The following is a 24,812-nucleotide window of genomic DNA, read 5'->3' as shown; positions in this document are numbered from 1 at the left end:
ATCATGAAGGACATACTAAATAAGCTTTTAATTACATTGTAATAGCATGACTTACAACTTTAACAGGAACAACAGACGAAAGATCTTCATCTCTTCTCTCCCCTCCAGCCTCTAGCTCTGTAGCTGGTGCTGTGGGGATGACGACGTCTGGAGAAAGTGAGAGCGATGACTCTGAAATGGGGAGACTACAAGGTAACACAGTACATGCCCTGCCCTCACCATAGTTCACATTAAAAACACCTATGCAATTACTAATGCTGATTGATGTTCAGTTGCATTTAAGCTTTTTATAGATGTTGAATACGTTCAAAATCAAGAGTGTGGAGATTTGGCTGACAGCTGCTTGTATTCATAACTGTGTCTGTCTGGCTTAGTTTAAAGTGAATGTACCATCAGGTACATTGCTCTGTTTTTAATTTTTTTACATAAATGGATCGGTGCCGATGCAGGGATTCTGGTGCTGCGGTCCTTTTTCTGAACCACCACCACGTCCCCGCACACAGCGCCAGTCTATTTCCGAGCATCAGCCTGGCATGAAGCACTGGGGCAGATGCGCCAGCCCCCAGTGTAACAATCTCCCCTCTGTGACACTGCTCCATTAGAATCAGTGGAGCCACATCACAGAAGGCAAGGGGGCTTCATCACTCCATTTCTGTAAAAAAAAAAAACCCAAAGTGATGTACCTGATGTACATTCGCTTTAAAGAGGATGTAACATCAGGTACATCCTCTTTAATATTACCCACGGATAGAACGGCAATGTCATGGGGAAGCCGGTGCCGTGGTCCGCTTTTTGAACCGCGGCCCGATTCCCTTGTACGGCGCTGTTTTATTCACGGGGGGCGGCCGGGGCTGAAGCACAGGAGATGGGCCGGCCTGCCCCCAGTGGGAGGGAATTCCCTCCCCTCTATAATGCGGCTCCTTTTAGAATCAATGTACCTGCGTCATAGAGGGCCGGGGGTTTCCTCCCACTGTGGGCGGAGCGGGCTGTCTCCAGTGCTTCAGCCCCGGCTCGGTACCCATGGATAGAACGGCGCCATACACGGGAACTGGGCCGCGGTTCAAAATATGGACGGCGGTATCGGCTTCCCTGTGACTGCGCCGTTCTATTCGTGGGTCAACTTAGAGCATGTACCTGATGGTTTATCCTCTTTAAGAAATATGCAAATTGTATAACTTGGCAATCATTTACCTGCATAAGATTGGGAAAGAGCTACTACACTAGGGTTTAATCCTTGTTGATAACTATGGCTTGCTGTAGAGATTGCCATATGTAATGACTCCCACACCCCTGATTCATTATATATTATGCTATTATGCTATAAATCCTAGCAAATAAGATTTTCCACTGTGTTGGGATTTAATATTTAAATGCATGTTCACTTCACAAGTTGTGGCCAATGGGTGTTCTCTGCTTTGTGTGATCATTACAAATCTTTTAGGGTGCGTTCACACATAATGGATCTACAGCAGATTTGATGATTTGATCCGCTGTGGATCCCTGCCATGTACACTCCCCAGAACGCCCTGAAGCAAGCCGGAGCGGGGAGCAGGTGAAGTATTTTTTCCGGTGGCTGGGGGGATGACAGGGCGGGCTGAAGACATGCTCACAGTGGGATGTGCATCCTGCTGCGAGTTTGTCTGCCCTTAAGTGTACAGGGCAGGGATCCTCAGCGGATCTCTCTGCGAATTCACAGCGAGAAATCCGCTGTGGATCCGTTACTGTGGATTACCCTTAATGTTTGTGTCGGGCATTTCAAAACCTTGCGTTGTTAAGTAATGAAGTATAACACTAGATTTTTGCATTGTACCAATCTAAGTTTTTATTCTTGTGTAATATACAGCTCTCCTTGAAGCCAGAGGCCTTCCTCCTCATCTGTTTGGGCCGCTTGGGCCTCGTATGTCTCAACTCTTCCATCGGACAATAGGAAGTGGGGCAAGTAAGTAAAGGCTGTAAAGATATTAACATCTTAGAAGCAGATATAATTTTACTCTAGCATAAGGCTGGTGAGGGCAAACCACTACCCTGTTCCATCTGCTTACCAGTGGCTTTGTTTACCAGTATGTGTTACTTCCAGACCCTTCAGCAGCTGAGTCACACTGGAGTTTGTGGATGGACCGGAAATCACTTTCCTAACGTAGGTTCATGAGCATCACAAACTCAGTACGGAAAATGACTTCTGATTCACTTAGCCAGCAGTGTGTGAACCGGTGCTGCAGCGGGGACCAGAACTGGCAACAGAACATAAGAACGGAGTGGCCTGTAAGTGGAGGCAGCAGGGTAGCCATTTACCTTCACCTGACTGGAATGCTCTGTTAAAGCAAAATGATTACCGTTGCGTTTCCTATAAATTGCAGGAATTGTTCGAGTAGTGGACATACACAAGTACATCCTTTTGTAATACACCCACAACTATATAAACTTTTGAAAATGTCAGTCATATCGTCTGTCATTATAAAAAACTATTTGACATGTCAAAAAAGATAAAGGTGAGGGAGAAGCACACGCTTGAGTACTTGTCTTCCTGGCTCCCTGCATTCTCAGAGTGGCTGGATGACACAAGCTCCATGGCTCAGTCGAGCTTTCCCAGCTCTGTCCAATGATTTGTGGAGGCAAACAATTAAAACTTTTGACGTGTCAAGGTTTTAAAGTGACTGAGACAAAGAGAACCTGTCGGCTGCAGTTAATGTTCCAAACTGCTGACACTGTTAGGGCAAGGAAAGACATGGCACCTTTGCACATAAAAGTTCTGTCTGTTAGTGTCAAAGCAGCATCCACCCCCAAGCTCTAAAAGTGCTATGGGCTGTAATGCCTCCTTTCTCCCCCTTCCACAATTTTTCCTACTTGGTTGTCAGTCATCTGGAGGCTGAGCCTTGAATATCAGTCAAGCAGGCATAGGAGTGGGTGAGGGAATGAGGAGGTGCCTGCAGCATTAAAATCTATTGTCACCTTTTTTTGATGAAGAATAAAAATGGAAATAATACAGATCCAAAATACAGATGTTTTAATGAGCCCTCCATGTTTAAGTTAAACACAGGCATGGTTATTATAACTACAATCTTTTCAGGCTCCAAGGCCCAGCAGTTGCTACAGGGTCTTCAGGCGACAGATGAGAGTCAGCAACTTCAGGCTGTCATTGAGATGTGCCAACTGCTGGTGATGGGAAATGAAGAAACACTCGGAGGATTCCCTGTGAAGAATGTAGTGCCTGCACTGGTAGGATGGATCTTAGAATCCAATTTAAGAATTATGTCTTTATTAGTGGGTTTTACCACTGAAATTAGGTCAACCCATTGATTGTTGGCCTATACAACTTTTCTAATCTTGTTGTCTTTACTGACTTTCAGATAACTCTGCTGCAGATGGAACACAACTTTGACATTGTAAGTTCTGTCGTTTCCAAACTTGATACAACTTACAGATACAAGCTGTCTCCCATAGCCTTGTCTTGTTGGTTAGGTTCATTTCTGTCAACTAATCGTGAGTCCTAATGTTAGGAACCTGGTTTATTTTCTTTTTTATGGTTATTGTTTGTGAGGTGAATGTCCAGCACTTTCAGGCAGGGACTTGTAATCCTCATAACAATGCAGTCACTGGATTACCATCTTAAACCAAGAATGCAATGAAGAGTTTCCTTTGGTTATATTAGAGAAGGATTATCCAGTGTTGCAACCATAAATTATGTTAACTCTATTCTTGCAGATGAACCATGCATGTCGAGCCTTAACCTATATGATGGAAGCACTTCCACGTTCCTCGGCTGTGGTGGTTGATGCCATCCCTGTGTTTTTAGAGAAGGTAAGAATCGTATTGTTTCATTTTTGTTGCATGTTTATGATACAAGAGACAAAATCTTATTGAATTACCTCTTTTTGTAAAACTTTGCCAGCTGCAAGTCATTCAGTGCATTGATGTAGCAGAGCAGGCTCTCACTGCTCTAGAAATGTTATCCCGCAGGCACAGTAAAGCCATTCTTCAGGCCGTAAGTACAACTTTTATCTGTGTACCTTTCAGTTCTTGATCTATAAATGGGTAGAAATTCAATGACAAATTCTCATTTCCCAGGGAGGACTTGCCGACTGCCTCTTATATCTAGAGTTCTTCAGCATCAATGCTCAGAGGAACGCTTTAGCCATAGCAGCTAACTGCTGCCAGAGCATCAGTCCAGATGAGTTTCACTTTGTTGCTGATTCTCTGCCACTGCTGACACAGAGATTAACACATCAGGTAAGACTTCATTTTAGACGTCCCTATATATTTTATTTGATTACTTTTTTGCACCCCCCCCCCCCCTCCCTCAACAGCTAGTAAACATAAACCAGTATAAATGGTTCTGACCAATAAGCAGATTCCTACTAGTCAAAACACTCCATTAAAACAAATGTCCAAGGCAGGGTAGTAGAATGTCATTTAATGGTGAAAATGTTTGTTGATGCCCCTAAATCAAATACAGCCCCATTTTCTCAGGATAAGTGGATTCCCTCAGGTCATATTCTAATATTATGAGATGGGGAAATACTACTTTTAAAGGGGATCTTCCAATGATTGGCTGCTCGGATCCCCTACTCACTAATCAAGAATTAGGGGCCCCTCTGGTTTAATATATTGCTACTGTTCAATTTAACTCTAGACGCTCCTCACCTATCCTGCTGACTGTCTCCTTCCATGCTGACCTGTCTCCTTCCATGCTTTTGGTCAGCTTATGAAAGAACACTGCGGCTTTATTTGCTTATCTCTCTATGCTGACAATCTTTTTAATTGAAGCATTAAGATTTCGGCCTTCAATGTCTTCACAGGAGAAGACAAATATTTAATTTCTTGCTTGGGTATATAAGTCATATGCGCAAATCTTTCCTTATTATTGATATAGGTTTACATGATCCTTGCAGCAACAAGCCATTTTAGAAGCTAGCATTTCATACATTTTTATAAACTTGTGTTGTCTCGGACAATCTGATAGACTTAAACCACATTTGCGTATCTTTGAGACTGCACCTAATATTTTTATTTTCCTGTTTTTGTTCCTCCTATAGGATAAGAAATCCGTTGAAAGCACTTGCCTCTGTTTTGCACGTCTGGTAGATAATTTCCAGCATGAAGAGGTAAGATTTCATTTGGGCTAGTTCTGTTATATTATACATACAGACTCTTAGGATGTGTACCCTACTGTGAGACAGCTAGATTACTTCTGCCCCTATGATTGGTTTACTCAAGCTCCGCCCCCTCAATGATGGTTCATTTGTGCTGTCGGTGCGGAGATGCCATCCATGACCAGGCAGTATGGAGGGATGTGTGACCAAACAAAATCACTCAGTCTCCCCCATAACACATTGCACACAGAGTAGGTAGAGTGACGTTATGGTACAAAGCAGGGACATTTAAAATAGTGTGGCTTTATCTCAAGCCTCCTTAGTTTATCAGTCACAAAATTTGATAATGCGTTTTTTGTTGCTGATCAGCTGAGGTACCGGGAGTCAAGACACCCACAATATGATGTTGTCCCATTGGAGAATTGATCCTTAATGTTTACAGGCATGTTATCTGTTAAAGGTGTGTCATGAATGCATATTCCTGTCTTGCTTTGTAATAAGTGTTTGTTTGTTTTTTAATTTCCTTCTCTGATACAGAACCTTCTCCAGCAAGTGGCTTCCAAAGACTTGCTAACTAACATCCAACAACTTTTGGTAGTGACACCACCAATTTTGAGCTCGGGCATGTTCATCATGGTAGTCAGGATGTTCTCCTTGATGTGTTCCAACTGCCCCACGCTGGCCGTGCAGCTCATGAAACAAAGTACGTTCTATGCTCAGTTGTGTAAACCCACACGTGTTAGAAAACATCTGCATGGATGTCGCCGCAAATCGTGGTGAATGTGAAAGCCACACTGTATTTTCTGCAGATTTTTCTTCCCTGCTACTACTAAAAGGATGAAGTGCATGATAAATCCTAAACCCATGTTGTGTATTAACCCATTATCTGCACATTATCTGCTGTTAAAATACAGAGCTGTTCTCTCCTATGTGACTTTACTCGTAAATGTTGCTTTATAAAGAGTAACCAATACCTTTTTACACACTTTTAAAAACACACTTTTATATTTGTTTTAGACATTGCAGAAACTCTTCACTTTCTATTGTGTGGGGCCTCAAATGGTAGTTGCCTGGAGCAAATTGACCTGGTCCCTAGGAGTCCCCAAGAGTTGTATGAACTGACTTCTCTTATATGGTACGTATTAACACCTGCCACCTTTTTTAATTGATAGATCTTGCTTATACTTAGTGACTGCATATTCCTATTCAAAGACGCCATTACTTTGTTTTTGTACTGATACAAAATAACAAACGTGATAACCTATAAATACCATTGGTTACAGTGAGCTGATGCCATGTTTACCAAAAGAAGGAATATTTGCTGTTGATACTATGTTAAAGAAAGGAAATGCCCAAAACACAGACGGGGCCATTTGGCAGTGGAGGGATGATCGTGGGCTCTGGCACCCATACAGCCGTATTGACAGTCGAATCATTGAGGTAACTGTTTTGTCATGGAGTCTGTAATGTTGCTGTTGAAGGCCTAGCATGTTTTCTCAAACATATACTGTATTTTATGTGTCTTTGTATATGTACCATTATGTGTGTGTGTGTGTGTGTGTGTGTTTATATAAAATAATTTAGCAGGGTTTTGCCTGACGTTTTGTCACCTACTATCCACCCTTCCTACCTTTTATCTTGACTCTTCCTTCCCTACAATTTGGCATGATCATTTTTGTGAAAAGAATATGGTGCACTTCATCAAACGCAGTGACCTATAATAAAAGATTATTGATGTTTTTGGAGCCACTTCTAACATTGTATTTTGGAATTGCATTTCAAGTAACTGCCCACAGTTGTCCTATACTAGAAGTGTGTTCACAGTACGGTCACTATCTTCCCACTGTCTCGCACATGCTCCCCTTTTGTTTTTGTGTGTCTCACCTTCTTCAACCTGTCATTCAGATGATGTCACAGATTAATCTCTGAAGGCTCGGCTGCTTTTACTATTTTGCCATTCATTCCATAATACAGTTCTTAGAGTGGCTTCTTGTGCTATTTTATTTTTAATAGCAGTTTACTGTGTACCAAAAATTATAAATACTCAGCTGTGGGTTCTCCAGGGTCAATGAATGTGTCTGTTGTGGTGCTACGCCAGTCATCCATATGCAGCCATGCTTTTGCTTGTCTGTATATGTTTAGCAGCCAGAATAACACTAGGCCATGTTTTGTCCTCTTTAGGTGGCTCTTTAAGGTTTCATTTATTCTGCAGTTAGGTAATGGGCAGAAAACATACAGTATACATAATATTTAATTTTATTATTCACACAGAGCTATATTAGGCTGGGTTCAAGCTACGTTTTTGCAGTCTGCTTTTTAACTCCGCTTTATGCAAAAAAAAAAAGAAAAAAAAAAAAGATGCATTTGTGTGAATCCATTTTTCCATTCTAAAAAAAAAATCAAAACGCATTTTATAAATGTTTATTTTACACAGCTTTGTGTACACTTTTTATAATGAAATTCAATGGACTTATCTGTTTTTCATCTTAGTTTTTTTTTTTTTTTTGTATAAAACGGACAGCAAGAATGCAGCGTGAACCCAGCCTTAGACATTATTTCCGTTTTAAATTTCTCTGATTTTCTACTATTTACAACAAAAAAAGAAAATTCTTGAGGGCCAGACTACGCGTGTCATTATACTTGTAATCTTGCAGTCATTTTCTAATACAGATAGATTTGTTTTCTAACCTTTTAATAATCTCGACCAGTATGTGTTTTTTTTTTTTTGTTTGTTTTTTTATAAAGCAAGGTAAATTTGTGCCATGGAAATATCCAAGCAGTTAGAATATGGCAAGACCTTGTTTTAATAATTTAATATTCTGTTTGTATGTGCAATTTAGCATGTAGGAATATCAATGAGATCAATATTGGAGTCATCTTGGCATCAGCCTCCATTTTATTTAGCCAAGCCATTTTGATCACCCAGAGAAGACAAAACACAGTCTAACATTGTGCGTGATGAAGTTATGTGTTTTCTATTCAAGGATTATCTCTCTGTTTTATATCTGTGTTCTCAGGCAGCCCATCAGGTTGGTGAGGATGAAATAAGTTTGTCTACACTGGGGCGTGTTTATACTATTGATTTTAATTCTATGCAGCAAATCAACGAGGATACCGGAACTGCACGCGCCATTCAGAGAAAACCTAACCCTTTAGCCAATGCTAACACTAGTAAGTATTCTGTGCCGTGGTATATTTTGAATTGTTATGATGGAGTCATATGTGCCTTCTCTTTTGAAGTCTATTTTTGCGTGTTATTGTTTTAAATATTTCGTTTCAAAACAAGTAGTTAAGGTAGGTATTCAGATAATTACTATTCTTTCATCTGTAGGCGTATTTAACATTTTTGGAGCCGCTTTTTACAGTCTTTATTTTTTTATTTTATTTTTTTATTTTTTTATATGTCTGTTTTGTGTAACAAACTAGCTTTGTTTTGGTGTTTTAACTTGTTTTTTTAGGTGGTGTGTTTTGTTTTTTCTTTTTCTAGTGTGCTGAAATAGCTTTTCAGTTTATGAAAAATTGTTCATTCCTATTTATTTCAAACTTCTCAACATAATTTTGCCCTTATTGTGCAATTTCTGACTTTGTTCCTATTTGTATTTGTAGGTGGTCATTCTGAACTAAAAAGAGACGATGCTAGGGCGCAGTTGATGAAAGAGGACCCTGAGCTGGCGAAGTCTTTTATTAAGACCTTGTTTGGAGTGCTTTATGAAGTGTATAGCTCTTCGGCGGGGCCCGCCGTCAGACACAAGTGCCTTAGAGCAATCCTTAGGATAATTTATTTTGCCGATGCTGAGCTCCTTAAAGATGTTTTAAAAAACCATGCTGTGTCCAGGTAAGGCATTATTACCTTTCTCTCTTTTTTTTTTTTTTTTTTTTTTTTTTTTTTTTCTGACCGCTAAAGAAATCTTTCAATTGCTAATTCAGTCTTGTTACTAGATTTTATTCAACAGCCTATAAGAGACTGCATCCCACTGCTTATGCTGACCACAGTTTTAAACATCTGTTGCGGCTTTTCAAGTCTTCAGAAGCAGTCACGCTTCTAGCGTATCTACCGTTAATAATTCTCAAAAAATATATTGATGATTTAATATCATTATTTTTTTTTTTTTTTTCATACATGGAGGAGTACCCACACATACAACCAAAGTTATTGCTATGCTGCTATGTAGTCCTTAATATTCCAGATTTTATAGTTTGACACTTCAATTTCACATCCCTGTTAATTAAAAAAATTGTAGGATAAGTGCATTTAATCTAGTGTTTTTTCGATGCACCAGATATTGGAATGCATGCTTTCCTTGTCGGTATATCTATTGCTAAATTAAATTAAGTCTTCTGTTCTCCTATTCTCTCTAGCCACATCGCATCCATGTTGTCAAGTCAGGACCTCAAAATAGTGGTCGGAGCTCTTCAGATGGCTGAGATATTGATGCAAAAATTGCCAGATATTTTCAGTGTGTACTTCAGGAGGGAAGGTAATTTTCACAGCTTCTTATGGTTCTAATGTTTAGTATTATTGTTTTCTAGGTTGTTTGCACTCTGTTTTTGCACCTATTGTTTTTCTAATGAGATTATTAACCTCTCTTTACATCTTCCCTAAGGTGTCATGCATCAAGTGAAGAACTTGGCTGAATCAGAAACACTTTTAACAAGCCCACCAAAGGTCTGCACCAATGGCTCTGGTTCACTTGCAAGTGCAGCTACCATAAACACTGGAACTGGCACTGGAGCTGGAAATACAGCTGCTGACCTTGGGTCTCCAAGCCTTCAGCACAGAGACGATTCCTTAGATCTTAGCCCACAAGGGTAAGAAAAGCCTATTTATTTGCTTGAGTAATGAAGCTAGAATGTACAAATTGTCTAAACAAATCATTCAAAGCATAAGTAGACACTACTGTATTCTATGATGTGTAGAAAAGAGGATAAAAACTGTATAGCTTTCAGTAGATCTTGTGTAATTCAAGAATCTTTTCTATGCTGTAGCCGACTCAGTGATGTTTTGAAGAGGAAGAGGCTGCCAAAACGTGGGCCACGGAGGCCAAAATACTCTCCGCCTAGAGATGAGGACAAAGCGGACAATCAAGGTATGGGTTGTGCTCTGTTTCTTGACACATAGTACTGAAAATAACTTCACTCTTACTGCTGGTTATTGTTAATGAAATAGTGCCCTTTACTCGTCTATTAAATTTGGTGACAGCACAGTCGTCTCCAACGATCAATGTCTACTGTCCTGGAGCAGATCGCAGCAGCCAAGTCACTGATCTCTAGAGTGAAGACAGCGTCTACATCACTTGTATATCACTTGTGATTGTCTGCAGCTTTCACATGGATGAACAGTACATAATACATACAGGAAAATTAGACCAGCAAGGAATACCAGAGCTGGAGGATATTGAGCAATATTCTATTTTCTTGTGTTACAACGATTCCTTTGGTTAATTTAAGTGTGTGAGCGGTCTCTTAACCCTTTTCATCGGCCTCATACAGAAACCCTTTCAACCTGATTAAGATTCCCTGCATGCCAGACCCCATCTCCATTAACTGTGCTCTATGGAACTCTAGATCTGTCTGCAACAAACTCATGGAAACCCACGACTTATTCCTCAATAAATCGCTCAACCTGCTGGCTCTCACAGAAACATGGCTTCAAGAGTCAGACACAGCCTCACCTGCTGCTCTGACCCATGGAGACCTTCAATTTTCCCATACTCCTAGACCTGATAACAGACATGGTGGAGGAGTGGGTGTACTTCTCTCTCAGGACTGCACTTACCAGGTCATTCCCCCTGTGCCCTCCCTCTCATTCTCCTCTTTTGAGGTGCACACCATTAGACTCTTCCGGCCCTTTTCCCTGAGAGTCGTGGTCATATATCGCCCCCCTGGTTCACGACAACGCTTTCTTGACCACTTTTCTACCTGGCTTCCGTACTTTCTATCTTCTGACATTCCTGCCCTCATCATGGGCGATTTTAATATCCCTATTGACAAACCACTTTCCCCATCGGCCTCTCAGTTTCTTTCCCTAACCTCCTCCCTTGGCCTCTCCCAGCATTCTGACTCTCCAACCCACAAGGGTGGGAATACCCTGGACCTTGTCTTCTCCAGACTTTGCCCAGTTTCTCGCCTTAATAACACTCCTACCGGGCTCTCGGACCACAATCTTCTCTCCTTTTCAATCACTAATACTCATTCTCCTCCTGACACCCCAACCTTGGTCATGTACAGAAACTTACGTGCCATCAACACCCAACAACTTAGACTCTGTACAGTCATCACTGCCTCCTATCTCTTCGCTCTCTTGTCCCAACCTGGCTGCCAAATGCTATCACGACACCCTCAAAACAACCCTTGACAAAATGGCACCCCTCACACCTCAATCAGCAAAACGCAGACGACCACAACCTTGGCACACACCTTCAACTCGTTTTCTTAGACGGTGTTCTAGGTGTGCTGAACGTTCGTGGAGGAAGTCTAAAACTGATGCAAACCTCCTACATTACAAATTTGTGCTCAGAAGCTACTACTCCGCTCTTCATTCTGCTAAACAATCTTACTTTACCTCTCTCATCTCTTCTCTATCCCATAACCCAAAACGTCTCTTTGATACCCTCAACTCCCTCCTCAAACCCAAAGTTCAGACACCCGTAACTAACCTCTGTGCTGAAGACCTAGCATCCTACTTTAAGGAAAAGATAGATACCATCCGTCAGGAGATCATCTCCCAGTCCCAAAGAAGTGTCCATCCCATTCCCTCTTGTATTTCCTCCTCTTCCCTCTCAGTATTTGAACCTGTAACAGAGGAGGAAGTCTCCAGACTCCTCTCCTCCTCTCGCCCCACCACCTGCCCTAGTGACCCTATTCCCTCACACCTTGTCCAGTCTTTCTCCTGTTGTCACTACCTACTTTACTAAAATCTTCAACCTCTCCCTCTCCTCTGGCATCTTCCCCTCGGCTTTCAAACACTCCATTATCACTCCCTTACTGAAAAAACCCTCCCTAGACCCCTCCTGTGCTGCCAACTATCGACCTGTCTCTAATCTTCCTTTTATCTCCAAACTGTTAGAACGTCTGGTCTATTCCCGCCTAACCCGCTACCTCTCTGACAACTCTCTCCTTGACCCCATTCAGTCCGGTTTCCGTCCTCACCACTCTACAGAAACGGCCCTGACTAAAGTCTCTAACGATCTCCTCTCCGCCAAATCTAAAGGTGACCATTCACTTCTCATTCTCCTGGACCTATCTGCAGCTTTTGACACTGTAGACCACCAGCTCCTCCTCTCCACGCTCCGCTCTATTGGCCTCAAGGACTCTGCTTTTTCGTGGTTTTCCTCCTATCTCTCTGACCGCTCCTTTAGCGTATCACTTTCTGGCTCCACCTCATCTTCTCTTCCCCTTACAGTCGGGGTTCCTCAGGGATCAGTCCTGGGCCCTCTCCTTTTCTCACTTTACACTTTACCCATCTGACAAATAATCAGCAAGTTTGGTTTTCAGTACCATCTCTATGCTGATGATACCCAGCTGTATACCTCCTCCTGTGATATCGCCCCCGCTCTTCTACAGAACACCAGCAACTGTCTGTCTGCCGTCTTTAACGCTATGTCCTCCCTATTCCTAAAACTCAACCTTGCTAAGACTGAGCTTCTTGTCTTCCCCCCCCCCCCCCCCTCTGCTAAACACCCTCCACCTGACATCTCCATCTCTGTCTGTGGTGCAACCATAACCCCTACACAACAAGCCCGCTGCCTTGGGGTTATGTTTGACTTGGATCTCTCTTTCACTCCTCATATTAAATCTTTCACGTTCCTGTAATCTGCATCTAAAAAACATCTCTAAAATCCCTCCCTTCCTTACTGTTGAATCTGCTAAAACTCTTATTGTCGCTCTGATTCATTCCCGTCTTGACTACTGCAATTCCCTACTAATCGGCCATCCTTCCTCTAAACTCTCCTCCCTCCAGTCCATTCTCAATACAGCGGCCAGGCTCATCCCCATGTCCAGCCGTTATACTGATGCCTCCCCCTGTGCCAGTCACTACACTGGCTCCCTGTTAAACTCAGGATACAATACAAAGTCCTCCTGCTCACCCACAAGGCTCTCCACAGTGCTGCACCTCCCTATATCTCCCTCATCTCTGTCTACCGTCCTACCCGTGACTTACGCTCCTCTAATGACTTAAGACTAACATCCACCTTAATCCGCACCTCTCACTTCCGTCTCCAGGACTTCACCCGAGCTGCACCAGTTCTATGGAATGCATTACCCAAGACTGTCAGACTCACCTCCAATACACAAAGCTTCAAACGTGCCCTCAAAACTCATCTATTCAAGCAGGCTTACCAGGTTCCCTAATTTTTACTCAACCCCCCCACGCACACGCACACGCACACAGACACACGCACACAGACACCTCCACCACGCACACGTACACACACACACACACACACACACACACACACACACACACACACACACACACACACACACAGCATTTAAGCACTTAGACCTGTGCATGCAGGCATTGGCTGGTGACAGGTTCACACCCCCCCCCCCCCTTACCTGCACTGCCTTATTTATAAAGATGTCCGGAACATAAGAACAACGAAGCACTTTGCCCCTCGCACCCCCTCCTGATAGTGTGTAAGCTCATGCATGCGAGCAGGGACCTCGCTCCTCATGTATGGATAATTATATGTATCTCTGTAATGTCTATTTTTTGTCTATGTATGTACCCCAGAATTGTAAAGTGCTGCGGAATCTGTTGGCGATATATAAATAAAAATTATTATTATTATTTAATACCAGCACTGTTGTACTACTGGAGACCAAGATGAGGCAGAATGGCAACACAATACACGCAGATAAAACTGCTGTTTGCGCTAATCTTCTCACTCCATCTCTCCCTGTCAGTATATGAGCCTTTTTACCCAGTAGTTACCAGGAAATGCAGGAATGGCCAATTGTCACCAATGATACAGCCTCCAGGGACATATAAAAATAAAAAAAGCTGCAAACTATAACCTATAAACGCTTAGCACTTAGTTCTCGGGTGTTTTTTGCATTAACTGTTTCAAAAAGTCACAAATAAAGACTTGCTAAAATATGGGACTTTACCATCAACACACATTAAAATTTGAAGTGTTTCAATAAATGTTCATTTCCTCCTAGATTATATGGGTATAGTGAAAATTCTGATTATGTTCTGTTAATATTTTAATCTGTCCTCACAATTATAGGATCATTGAAATACTGGATAGTTCGTTTAGAAAATATATCTTTATCTTCCTTAAAATTAATATTTCTAAAAATATAAATTTTAAGGAAGATAAATAAAGATATATTTTTTAAATGAACTATCCGGTATTTTATTGATGGGGTTGTTAGAAAAAAGGCATATTCCCCCTGCAGCTCCTGCTTAACACTTTTCTTCCTGCTTCTGATATGGACTCCTCTCTACAGGAACTGCCTGCTTTGCTAATCAACAGTGGTTTTCTACCTCACTGGGCATTACATGAGATGAGTCCATCTCAGAATTGGGCAGAAGAGAAGCAAGGCAGGGGAGGACATTTAGCATTTTTCATTTCCACTAGGTCTAAAACTAAGCTGAGACTTCCTGTTCTGTCTGTGGCAATAGGAAAAGGCTGCTGTAAAGTGATCTGTGCAGCATTAGGCTGAGATCTGACCGTGCCACGGAACGGCCGGTCTCTTACAAGATGTGAACATAGCCTGAAAGCGTGTCCAAGGGGCTTGCTGTAAAGCATGTGACTAAATGCTGTTAAAACAGCTCAGGCAAGATTGCTGCCCCCATAATACACAATAAAAAGAAACCGTTAAAAAGAAAAATTGTTTTAGTATCTGACTCTAATATTTTTATTTTATTTTTTTTACAAAAAAGGGTAAAGTAAGACTTTTGTACTGTATGTAAAAGCTTACATATTCTTGTATCTCCATTCTAGCAAAAAGCCCAACGGCTACTCAGTCCCCGAAATCCTCATTTCTGGCTAGCTTAAACCCGAAAACCTGGGGCAGGTTAAGCACACAGTCAAATAGCAACAATATAGAGCCAGCACGGACGGCAGGCGTTAGTGGATTGGCGAGAACGGCTTCTAAGGATACCATCTCAAACAACAGGTGAAATAATCTTTTACCTTATTGTCTTATTTCTTAAAGCGTTACTGTCATTTAACAAAAAATTCTGAAATGCCTCACAGACATGTAAAATTTTTTGATCAGTTGGGGGCTCATTGCTGAGACCCCCACCGATCTCTAGATATAGCCGGGAGAAGCATATGGGTGTGCAGTTCACTCCCTAACTCACCTCTTGGTCTTGCTCATTGCAGGAATCTGGTCTGTAGACTTACAATGGAGCTCATTAAGCCACTTACTGTCGCTTTAATTTAGAAATTAGTGAGGGTGCCGGCACTAGACCCCCACCAATTTAAATAAATAATATTTGACGTGTCAAATAGATGTAATAAAGGTTTTGAATGACAGTAATGCTTCAAGGATACTCAGATGCATTGGTTTATTACATTTAAACAAATTGGTTGGATGCCCAGTGTCCTTTTAGTTACATACATTTTCTCATTAACAGTTTGCCTAATTCCCCCTTCCTAACATTCTTTGTAGAGAGCGAATTCGTGGATGGATCAAGGAACAGGCACATAAGTTTGTAGAACGATATTTCAGCTCAGAGAACATGGATGGCAGCAATCCTGCATTAAATGTACTCCAGAGACTCTGCAACGCCACAGAGCAGCTCAACCTTCAGGTGCTAAACCAGACTTTTCATTATCTGAAATATTTTAGCCCTTTATAAATTCAATCTGTACTTCCAATACACTGATGGACCCAGGTCATCACACTTTCTTAGCAGCTCTTTGCTTTTGGATCATTGCGAGAAGTTTAGCACTAGGACATTGAAAAGGGTCAAATTTATGAGACTATTAATAGTCACCTGTTAGTTACCTGCTTCATGAGGCAAATACATATGGCAAGAAAATGCAAAAATGTGTTGTTTGGGGAGCTTTTTATTTTTTATTTGGCTATTACTTTATAGTACATGTTTTTAATGTTAAATAGATATTCCATTAATTTTTAAAATATTGCTCCCCTGGCGAATATAAGAGGTTATTCTTTCTATCTCACGTGCCCCCAGTGTCGTCCGGCATCATCTTCAGGTCCCCAGCTGAACAATCTCACCTCCATTTCTGAGGCGGACTCATCTTCACAGTAACAGCCCCCTCAGCCAGTCACTGGCCACAGCGCTATCCTGCCTTTCCATGATTGGGTGAGCGGCTGTCTCTGCAAAGACAAGTCTGTCACGGAGGTGGAATCATTAAGCAGGGGATCTGAAGATAACTCAGGAGGACATCAGGGGAGCATGGAGAGGTAAGAATAGCCTGTTATGCTTCATACCAGGCCAACAACATATTAACATTAAGGGGTATTCTGCTCATTTTAAACTTGTGTGTTTTGTAGTGTTGTTTGTTTGTTTTTGTTTTTTGTTTTTTTCCCTGATAAGAATTGGCCAGCTATGGCTGCCATCCAGAGGCGGATTAACTTTACCATAGGCCCCGGGCTGTTGACCAAGCTTGGGCCCCGCCACCCCACTGTAACTATGGCAGCACTAGGGTGGTGACCATAGTACAGGATAGATAATGTCATGATGCCCTGATTTGAGCAAAATTGTGGTAAAAAAAGTAGCGTTTTATTGCAAATCATGGCAGAATTGTAGCCAGGAGACAACACAACTGAAAGTGTAAGTCTTTTTGGGTGGCCATGGGACCCCCCAGGAGCCCAGGGCCCCGGGCTACTGCCCGAAAAGGACCTATTTATAGTCCGCTACTGCTGCCACCACATCAGAATGGCAGGATGTTCTATGTATTTCTTGGATGTTTTATCCTTATTGATATATTTTTATCTAACTTATCCAGGTGGATGGCGGCGTTGAGTGCCTTGTAGAAATCCGGAGCATTGTCTCGGAGTCAGACGTGTCTTCTTTTGAAATCCAGCACAGTGGGTTTGTGAAGCAACTACTTCTGTACTTGACTTCTAAGAGTGAAAAAGATGTTGTTAGCAGAGATATTCGACTAAAAAGGTTCCTGCATGTCTTCTTTGGGTCCCCGGTAAGTAACTAGAGAATGTATGAACATTTTATTTGACAAAACTTGTTATAGAGAAGCTGGCTGCTGGGGATTTAATGTCTAGCAGCTGTAAGTGTATTCATACCATCCACACTTATTGATAAGGAAAGCAATGTAACTTCAAGCCATTAGATTCACCATATCATGATGGGTAGAAAAACTGTGTCGCTGTAGTGCTGACCTATAGTACCCTCCTTAATTATTTATTTTATCTACTAGCAGGAGTATGAATGCTGCCTAGAGTTTGTAGCCACCTAATGTTCTAAAAGCATTGCAGTCAGTGTGTACCTTGAAGCAGCTATCTTGTGCGCTATTAACAAATGTATTCTGCTATTCTTTATAGCTTCCAGGAGAGGAGCCACTTGGGAGGATAGAGCTGACAGAAAATGGGCATTTGCTGGCACTGGTACACAAAATGAATAACTGCCTCAGTCAGATGGAGCAGTTCCCGGTCAAAGTGCATGATTTTCCAAGTGGTAATGGTACAGGGAGCAGGTATGTAATGTTTTAAACATTTCTAAATTGATGCATTTTCCAGTTATCCATATAAAAGTTGTATAAATTACTAACACTTTAGTGTTTTAGCTTTGGCTACATTAGGTGCTGTTTAAAATTTTGATTGTATAGGCGTCAATTCTCATTATTTGTTTGGTGGCCATAATGACTGTTCTATCTCAAAATGCATCACCAGAGGCCTAAAAGACCCACTATGTGATCCATCATACCTAACAGGGTTCCTGCACAAACATAAACCATGATGCTAGTGTGAATATACTCCTTGGCCTCCCTTTGGTTGCTCTTTCTTTCTTTCTTTCTTTCTTTTTTTCTCTAATTGTTCCTTCTTTTTTTCTTTCTTACCAGAGGGTCTCAAGCTCTAAAGTTTTTCAATACTCACCAGCTGAAATGTCAATTGCAAAGACACCCAGAATGCACTAATGTAAAGCAGTGGAAGGGTGGGCCTGTTAAAATAGATCCCCTGGCTCTTGTGCAAGCAATAGAGAGGTATCTGGTGGTTAGAGGTGAGTTTTATTGTTTCATAGTTTAAACACTATAATGTGTGTGTGTGTGTAATATATATTTTATACACACAATTTTTTTTATATGCTTTTAATTTGGCTTTTGTATTTCTCATATAAATTCAGTTTTATAGCTTATGAATATCTCATTTTTAATTTTTATTTTTTTTACATTTTAGGCTATGGCAGAGTGAGAGAAGATGATGAAGACAGTGATGATGATGGCTCTGATGAAGAAATTGATGAATCTTTGGTAATAGAATAATTTACATTTGTTGACATATTCAGTTAAGACCTACAATAGGTCATCTGTCTTAAAATTGCTTTATATGTAGATAAAGGGGGTTTCCACCATTGACACTTATCCCTTGTTCAAAATATAGAGGACAAGTATGTGGTTGCCAGGGATCTGACCGCTGGGACTTCCCATGGCCTTCAGAATAAGGGTCCCTAGTATGTCAGAATGGAGCAGCAGTCAGTTGTCTGCACTGTCATGCCTGTTTATAGAACTGCTAAAGATTACTGAGAACAAGGAATTTTTCACCATTTACAGGTGGTCCCAGTGGTTGGACCCTCCATGATCATACGTGTATGAGTCTGGGGATGGGGAGCCTTCAGCCCTCCAGCTGCTGCAACACTACAACTACTGTCATGCCTGGACGGCGAATGCTAAAGTATTCCCCCATCTGTACCCTGTTCTGTGGATAGGGAATAAGTGTGAATTGTGGGACCATCCTTTTAGTCCTGTCAGGCTGGTCATAATTGTAAAAAATTACCAAACTTTTCTCTGATTTTGTCATCTTTAGGCTGCTCAGTTTTTGAATTCAGGGAATGTACGGCACAGGCTACAATTTTACATAGGTGATCACTTGCTCCCTTACAACATGACTGTGTACCAAGCAGTGAGACAGTATAGCATACAGACAGAGGAGGAAAGAGAGTCTACAGATGATGAAAGTAATCCACTAGGAAGAGCTGGTATCTGGACCAAGACTCACACTATCTGGTAAGTGCCTCTTTTGTTTGTGCAGCTTTGTTAGAACAAGCTGCTTATTCATTTATTTCTTTTACATTAGAGAACTACTCATGTATTTTCCATTTTTATTACAGGTATAAGCCAGTAAGAGAAGAGGAAGAGAGCACAAAGGATACAGTAGGTGGCAAGCGTGGTCGTGCCCAAACTGCACCAACCAAAACATCTCCTAGGAATTCAAAGAAACATGATGAACTGTGGCATGGTAAGCTTATGTGTGACAGCACATTGCCCTTGGTTTAATATTACCAAAATTAAAGAAATATCACTGTATGTAGTCAGGGTTGATTCTTGTGAGAAGCACAATTTACAATAAATTTTAAATCTGTGTGATACCCTTTGGGCATGTTTACATAGCTAAGATCCATGCTGAAAATTCAGCCTAAAAATTGATGCAGAATCCTCCATGGGGATTTTGGTGGAAACTATTGGCAGATTAGATGACTTTTTAAGGAGACCTGTCATCCACCCAACCAACCTGTCCCCCCCCGCCCCGTGCCGGGGTGACAGGCTCCCTACCCCCAGCTAGATCCCCTTATACTGACCTCATCCCGCAGAGTCCCGCTCCCGGAGCCGGTGCCGGGTTGGAGATATCCTGGTCAGAAGCTGGTGCGCGCGGTGCAGATGGGCCCGGCGTCCATAGAGAATGAATGGAGCCGTGCGCACGCTGAAGAGATGAGTCCGGCTCCATTCATTCCCTATGGACGCCGGACCTATCTCCACAGCAATCGCGCCGGCTTCTGACCAGGATATCTCTGTCCCGGGACCGTTTATTATTATAATTATGTATTATTATTATTTTTATGCCAAGATTACCTTAAGTTTTCAGGAATGTTTACTCTGAGTTACTCTTTTTTTGAGTTTTTGCTGTCTAATTATGCATCTTTAAAGTTTTTAAATGTGATGGTATTTCCTTGCATTAGAAAGCCCAGCATGGTGTCTATAGAGATCTAGGAGATGCAGTTAGGTTTTATTTCCTTCTACAGAGGTGCTGTCTCTTGTATACTCGGTCTGCATGATTCTGAGGAATATTACTCCTCCTGTGGCCATTTCAACTGATATTTTCATGTACACTAACTTTTTTTTTTCCTCTTTATACAGATGGAGTTTGCCCAAGAATTGCTAATCCTTTAGACAATTACCTCATCTCCACCCCACCTGAAAATATCACTTTTGATGACCCATCCCTTGATGTGGTGATCCTTCTAAGGGTTCTTCATGCCATCAGTAGATACTGGTTTTACTTGTTTGATGTAAGTTACACTGCTTAACTTGTTACTTGTTAGGATCTCTTTGCAAGTTCAAGTTTTGATTATTCACGGTTGGGGGCTGGGACCCCCAATTGTTTGCTAGAACAAGCCTGAAGAAGTAAATGTTAAGGACGTTCTCTCATGGCTCTGGGCCATGTGACTAAGACTGACTCGTATTATAACATTGGGTGCATGGGGGGAGAAGAGCCGCTTCTTCACTAGATTCTCAACACTCATTTTAACAATCGGTCAGAGTCTGAATGCCCATACTAAGACAGATTAAACCTTTGACATGTCCCTGGCACATTCCAAAGTTTTTGAAAGACTGTTACCTTTATAAATGTTCACAGTATAACCAAAATTCACATAGGTGTAGACCGTGGACATTCTGAGTCTCAGAGGTTTGTTGTGCTCTTTATGGTACATTGAGATACTAAAATTTCTTGAATTCCCCATAGAATGCCGTCTGCAAAGAGATTATCCCCACATCAGAGTTTATCAATAGCAAACTGACTGCAAAAGCAAACCGGCAGCTGCAAGACCCCCTGGTTATCATGACGGGGAATATTCCAACTTGGTTGACAGAGCTTGGGAAAAGCTGGTAAGTTTTCTCAGGAATTGCAAGGTCAGCCTATTAGAAGCGAAGGACTCACCTGGTATCTTCCAAAAACTTGACTGAAGCTTTAACCCTTTAGCTTAGCTGTTGAGATATATCTATATATTATTAGTATTCAATGCTAGTGGTGAGGCAGCATGTCTTTTACTGTGTGAGACTGCTTGGCACACTCTAAACAGCATTATTTCCCAGTGAGAATACATTTTGGCAGAGAGTTAGACTGACGGATGATTAAATGCTTGTTAACCATAATGCCCATGCTTGGTTCGCTTTATTATTTCTTCACAGCCAGTTATCAATAGTTCACTTTTGAGGATGGGTTTGTGACTACAATTGTAAATTAATTTTTTTTTTTTTTTTCTATTCTTTGTAGCCCCTTCTTCTTTCCGTTCGACACACGACAAATGTTGTTCTACGTGACTGCATTTGACAGAGATCGAGCAATGCAGAGGCTGCTTGACACTAACCCCGAAATCAACCAGTCAGATTCTCAGGACAGCAGAGTGGCCCCTAGGCTGGACAGGAAAAAGGTACTGCATTTAGTACACTTTTTATATATTCGGTTTCTTTAACGCCATACACACTAGTTAAAATATTTTTGTGTGTCTTTCTGCTCTCTTGCTTGAAGTGTTCTTTGTTTCAGAACTACTACTGTGGTGAGAACATGAGCAGGGTAATCTTATATTTTCCAGCTGACTGAGCTTGGTACTTGTGTCATTTCTTTTTCAGCGCACTGTGAATAGAGATGAGCTTCTGAAACAAGCCGAATCTGTGATGCAGGATCTTGGAAGCTCTCGAGCCATGCTGGAGATCCAGTATGAGAATGAGGTTAGTGGCCCTCAATTATTTCATACTTTGTAAGTGCATAGTAGAACTAAAAATAAGGTACCCTAAGTATCAAATCACAATGATAAATGGCTCTGTACAATGATGCGTACTGTGAAAACCATATGTCTTCCCACACATACCTTTTTAAAACATTACAAACCTTAAGCAGGCGGGACCAAACCTCCGCATTGGCCCTGGAGTGTTTGGTTGTGTAGAGCTGTGTTTTTCCATTTAACAGTAGGAATACTGCGATGCTTATTACGCTGCTGAACTAGAACATCAAACTAGGCCTGCCTCCTACCACAATTTTCCTTTTGATTCATTTGACATTTTCTTGTGTGTACGTTTCAGGTTGGAACTGGATTGGGACCCACTTTGGAGTTTTATGCACTTGTATCTCAGGAATTACAAAGAGCTGACCTTGGCCTTTGGAGAGGTGAAGAAATCACACTTGCTAATCCGAAAGGTAAATATGTAATTTTTTTTACTTCTTGGGTTTTCAACTTGAAAAATGATGGTCCAACTGTGGTTTTTCACATATTTTATCTTGCTCTGTGTTTTGAGTGAAATCAACAGAGAAAAACTAGAAATCAAAAGATTTTCACTGTGTGTCTGTCTGTGTGTGATTTGGACCCTACAGGCAGATTTGCCATGCAGAATCCAGATAGTTAAAATACTCTACATGAAGATGGAAATGTTGATTGTAAACACCTTGTGGAAAAACAGGCATGCTGCATGATGCTTATTCTTTTGTTCCCCTTTAAAGGAGTAGTCTGGCCTCAGCCACTTCTCGCAAACAGCAGGGGAGAGAGTAGCAGTTGTGCCTTGGATTTTGAGCATAATTTCTTTCCGGGACCATGCTTGTAATCCAAAAATTAATGTATGGGGGTGAAATTTTCTATAAATTCACATAAGAATCTGCATGTAACATATGCATATTGTACGCTGGAATCACTGTTTATTTGTGTCAAGGTGTATGGCAGAAAAGGTCTGTCATGTGTGAACTTATTAGCAAGCTTTTGTGGTTTTACTTAAAGGGGTAGTGCGGCGCTCAGAAATTATTCACAGAATAACACACATTACAAAGTTATACAACTTTGTAATGTATGTTATGTCTGAATCGCCCCGTTCCCCGTGTCCCCCCACCCGTGTACCCGGAAGTGTGGTGCATTATACATTACCTGATCCGTGTCGAGGGCCGTCCGCCATCTTGTGCCAAACGTCATCTTCGGACGGACAGCCGAGTCGCTGCCGGCCGTCCCCCCTTCCGCCGCGTCACAACTGTGCTCAGCCGCGATTGGCTGAGAACAGTTATGCTCAGCCAATCGCGGCTGAGCATCGGATGACACTGCAGAGGGCGGACGGCATTCGGAACAGTCGGAGCTGTTCGCCGTCCGCCCGAAGAAGACGTCGCTGAATGAAGATAGAAGACTGGTGTCGGCACGTGACAGGTTTGTATAGCGTACCACACTTCCGGGTACACAGGTGGGGGTGGTGGGACACGGGGAAGGGGGCCATTCACAGACATAACATACATTACAAAGTTGTATAACTTTGTAATGTGTGTTTTGTGAATAATTTCTGAGCGCCGCACTACCCCTTTAATTGTTGTAGAAGTTCAGTTTTAGTTCATATGGTTTTCATAGCAGACTCTAAATGTAGACTCTAAAAATAATTCCCTTTTATAGGAAGTCAAGAAGGGACCAAGTATGTTCACAACCTGCAGGGCCTGTTTGCGCTTCCCTTTGGACGGACTGCTAAACCAGCACATATCGCTAAGGTGAAAATGAAGTTCCGTTTTCTTGGGAAACTAATGGCTAAAGCCATCATGGACTTCAGACTGGTGAGTTCTTACCATCCAAACTCATGGAATTAAATGGCATCATGTAATGCAAATCCAAGGGATACTCCAAAGAGTAATGATTTTTTTAAGTACGTTGCTTCAGTTATTAATAGCACAGAGCTCTGTATGAGTAATGCTGTGCAGCAGCGCTGGATCAGAGCAGGGGATCGGGAACTGCTTAAACGTTCCTGCAGTCCCTGGCACAAACATTGGTGGCAGCAGTGACGTCGGTGTTGCCACTTAACATGAATTAATGTATAAATAATAAAATATTTATTCTAATGTAATATAACTTAAAGCAATTTATAAAAAAAAAATTACTTTCCTGAGTACCCCTTTAATAGAAATAAAATGTGCATCAGAAGGAAAGTATTGCAGTGTTTGCTCTTTATAGTAAATGTTGTTAAGTAGTTTGGCTTGATATTTAGTGTATGTTTCTATAGGTGGACATTCCTCTTGGACTCCCATTCTACAAATGGATGTTAAGACTGGAAACCTCCTTGGCCTCGCATGATTTGGTCAATGTTGACCCAGTGGTGGCAAAATCTGTATATCATCTGGAAGAAATTGTGAGGCAGAAAAAGAGACTGGAACAGGATAAGGCACTGGTAACTTTTACTCCAGACATTTCTAGGTTCTGATATGTATACTTGTCGACTAGTAGATCATTGGTTTGCTTCATAGTCCAGCAGTGCTTTATACTTTAAGCCCTTGCTGCAAAATGACGTTCCGCTAACGTCATGTAATTCAGGTAGTTCCTGCGAAATGAAAATCCCTGATCGTCATTCTCTCCCTGCCTCCCCCTGCTGTCCCTAACAACGATTGGGCAGCGGGAGGAGGCTGTGTCCCACTCCATGGGACCGCAGTGTCTATGGGGCAGCCGGAGGGAGAGCCGCAGTATATATAGTATAAATGCCATAAACTATAACAAAAGCTATATTAAATGGATATCACTGTAATCGTACCGACCTGACGAATAAAGATAACATG

The 24,812-nt window shown here is 41.7% G+C and overlaps 1 protein-coding gene across 9 annotated transcripts in view; it reads left to right on the top strand.

The window, feature by feature from the left end:
- The window catches only part of TRIP12 (thyroid hormone receptor interactor 12), a 92,904-nt gene that overhangs the window by 57,992 nt on the left and 10,100 nt on the right, over positions 1 to 24,812 (top strand). For 3 of the 9 annotated variants that reach the window (XM_069975589.1, XM_069975594.1, XM_069975588.1), the window contains 31 exons: positions 67 to 192; positions 1,844 to 1,939; positions 3,068 to 3,216; positions 3,348 to 3,383; positions 3,703 to 3,798; positions 3,890 to 3,982; positions 4,066 to 4,227; positions 5,034 to 5,102; positions 5,628 to 5,793; positions 6,108 to 6,225; positions 6,374 to 6,530; positions 8,108 to 8,261; positions 8,697 to 8,925; positions 9,450 to 9,568; positions 9,695 to 9,899; positions 10,077 to 10,177; positions 15,047 to 15,221; positions 15,720 to 15,861; positions 17,027 to 17,218; positions 17,580 to 17,731; positions 18,098 to 18,255; positions 18,432 to 18,505; positions 19,059 to 19,258; positions 19,363 to 19,490; positions 20,387 to 20,538; positions 20,994 to 21,136; positions 21,525 to 21,681; positions 21,881 to 21,979; positions 22,331 to 22,445; positions 23,668 to 23,822; positions 24,266 to 24,430. In XM_069975589.1, coding sequence (XP_069831690.1) covers positions 67 to 192; positions 1,844 to 1,939; positions 3,068 to 3,216; positions 3,348 to 3,383; positions 3,703 to 3,798; positions 3,890 to 3,982; positions 4,066 to 4,227; positions 5,034 to 5,102; positions 5,628 to 5,793; positions 6,108 to 6,225; positions 6,374 to 6,530; positions 8,108 to 8,261; positions 8,697 to 8,925; positions 9,450 to 9,568; positions 9,695 to 9,899; positions 10,077 to 10,177; positions 15,047 to 15,221; positions 15,720 to 15,861; positions 17,027 to 17,218; positions 17,580 to 17,731; positions 18,098 to 18,255; positions 18,432 to 18,505; positions 19,059 to 19,258; positions 19,363 to 19,490; positions 20,387 to 20,538; positions 20,994 to 21,136; positions 21,525 to 21,681; positions 21,881 to 21,979; positions 22,331 to 22,445; positions 23,668 to 23,822; positions 24,266 to 24,430 — 4,283 coding nt within the window. Of the gene's footprint in view, positions 1 to 66; positions 193 to 1,843; positions 1,940 to 3,067; positions 3,217 to 3,347; positions 3,799 to 3,889; positions 3,983 to 4,065; positions 4,228 to 5,033; positions 5,103 to 5,627; positions 5,794 to 6,107; positions 6,226 to 6,373; positions 6,531 to 8,107; positions 8,262 to 8,696; positions 8,926 to 9,449; positions 9,569 to 9,694; positions 9,900 to 10,076; positions 10,178 to 15,046; positions 15,222 to 15,719; positions 15,862 to 17,026; positions 17,219 to 17,579; positions 17,732 to 18,097; positions 18,256 to 18,431; positions 18,506 to 19,058; positions 19,259 to 19,362; positions 19,491 to 20,386; positions 20,539 to 20,993; positions 21,137 to 21,524; positions 21,682 to 21,880; positions 21,980 to 22,330; positions 22,446 to 23,667; positions 23,823 to 24,265; positions 24,431 to 24,812 lie in introns of those variants that run through there. The other 6 variants (XM_069975596.1, XM_069975592.1, XM_069975595.1 and 3 more) reach the window with 4 other exon arrangements.

Source organism: Dendropsophus ebraccatus, chromosome 6 (assembly GCF_027789765.1).
Source record: "Dendropsophus ebraccatus isolate aDenEbr1 chromosome 6, aDenEbr1.pat, whole genome shotgun sequence".
Classification (NCBI taxonomy): Eukaryota; Metazoa; Chordata; class Amphibia; order Anura; family Hylidae; genus Dendropsophus; species Dendropsophus ebraccatus.
Note: the sequence above shows the minus strand (reverse complement) of the source record. Positions and strands in the feature narration are given on the sequence as shown.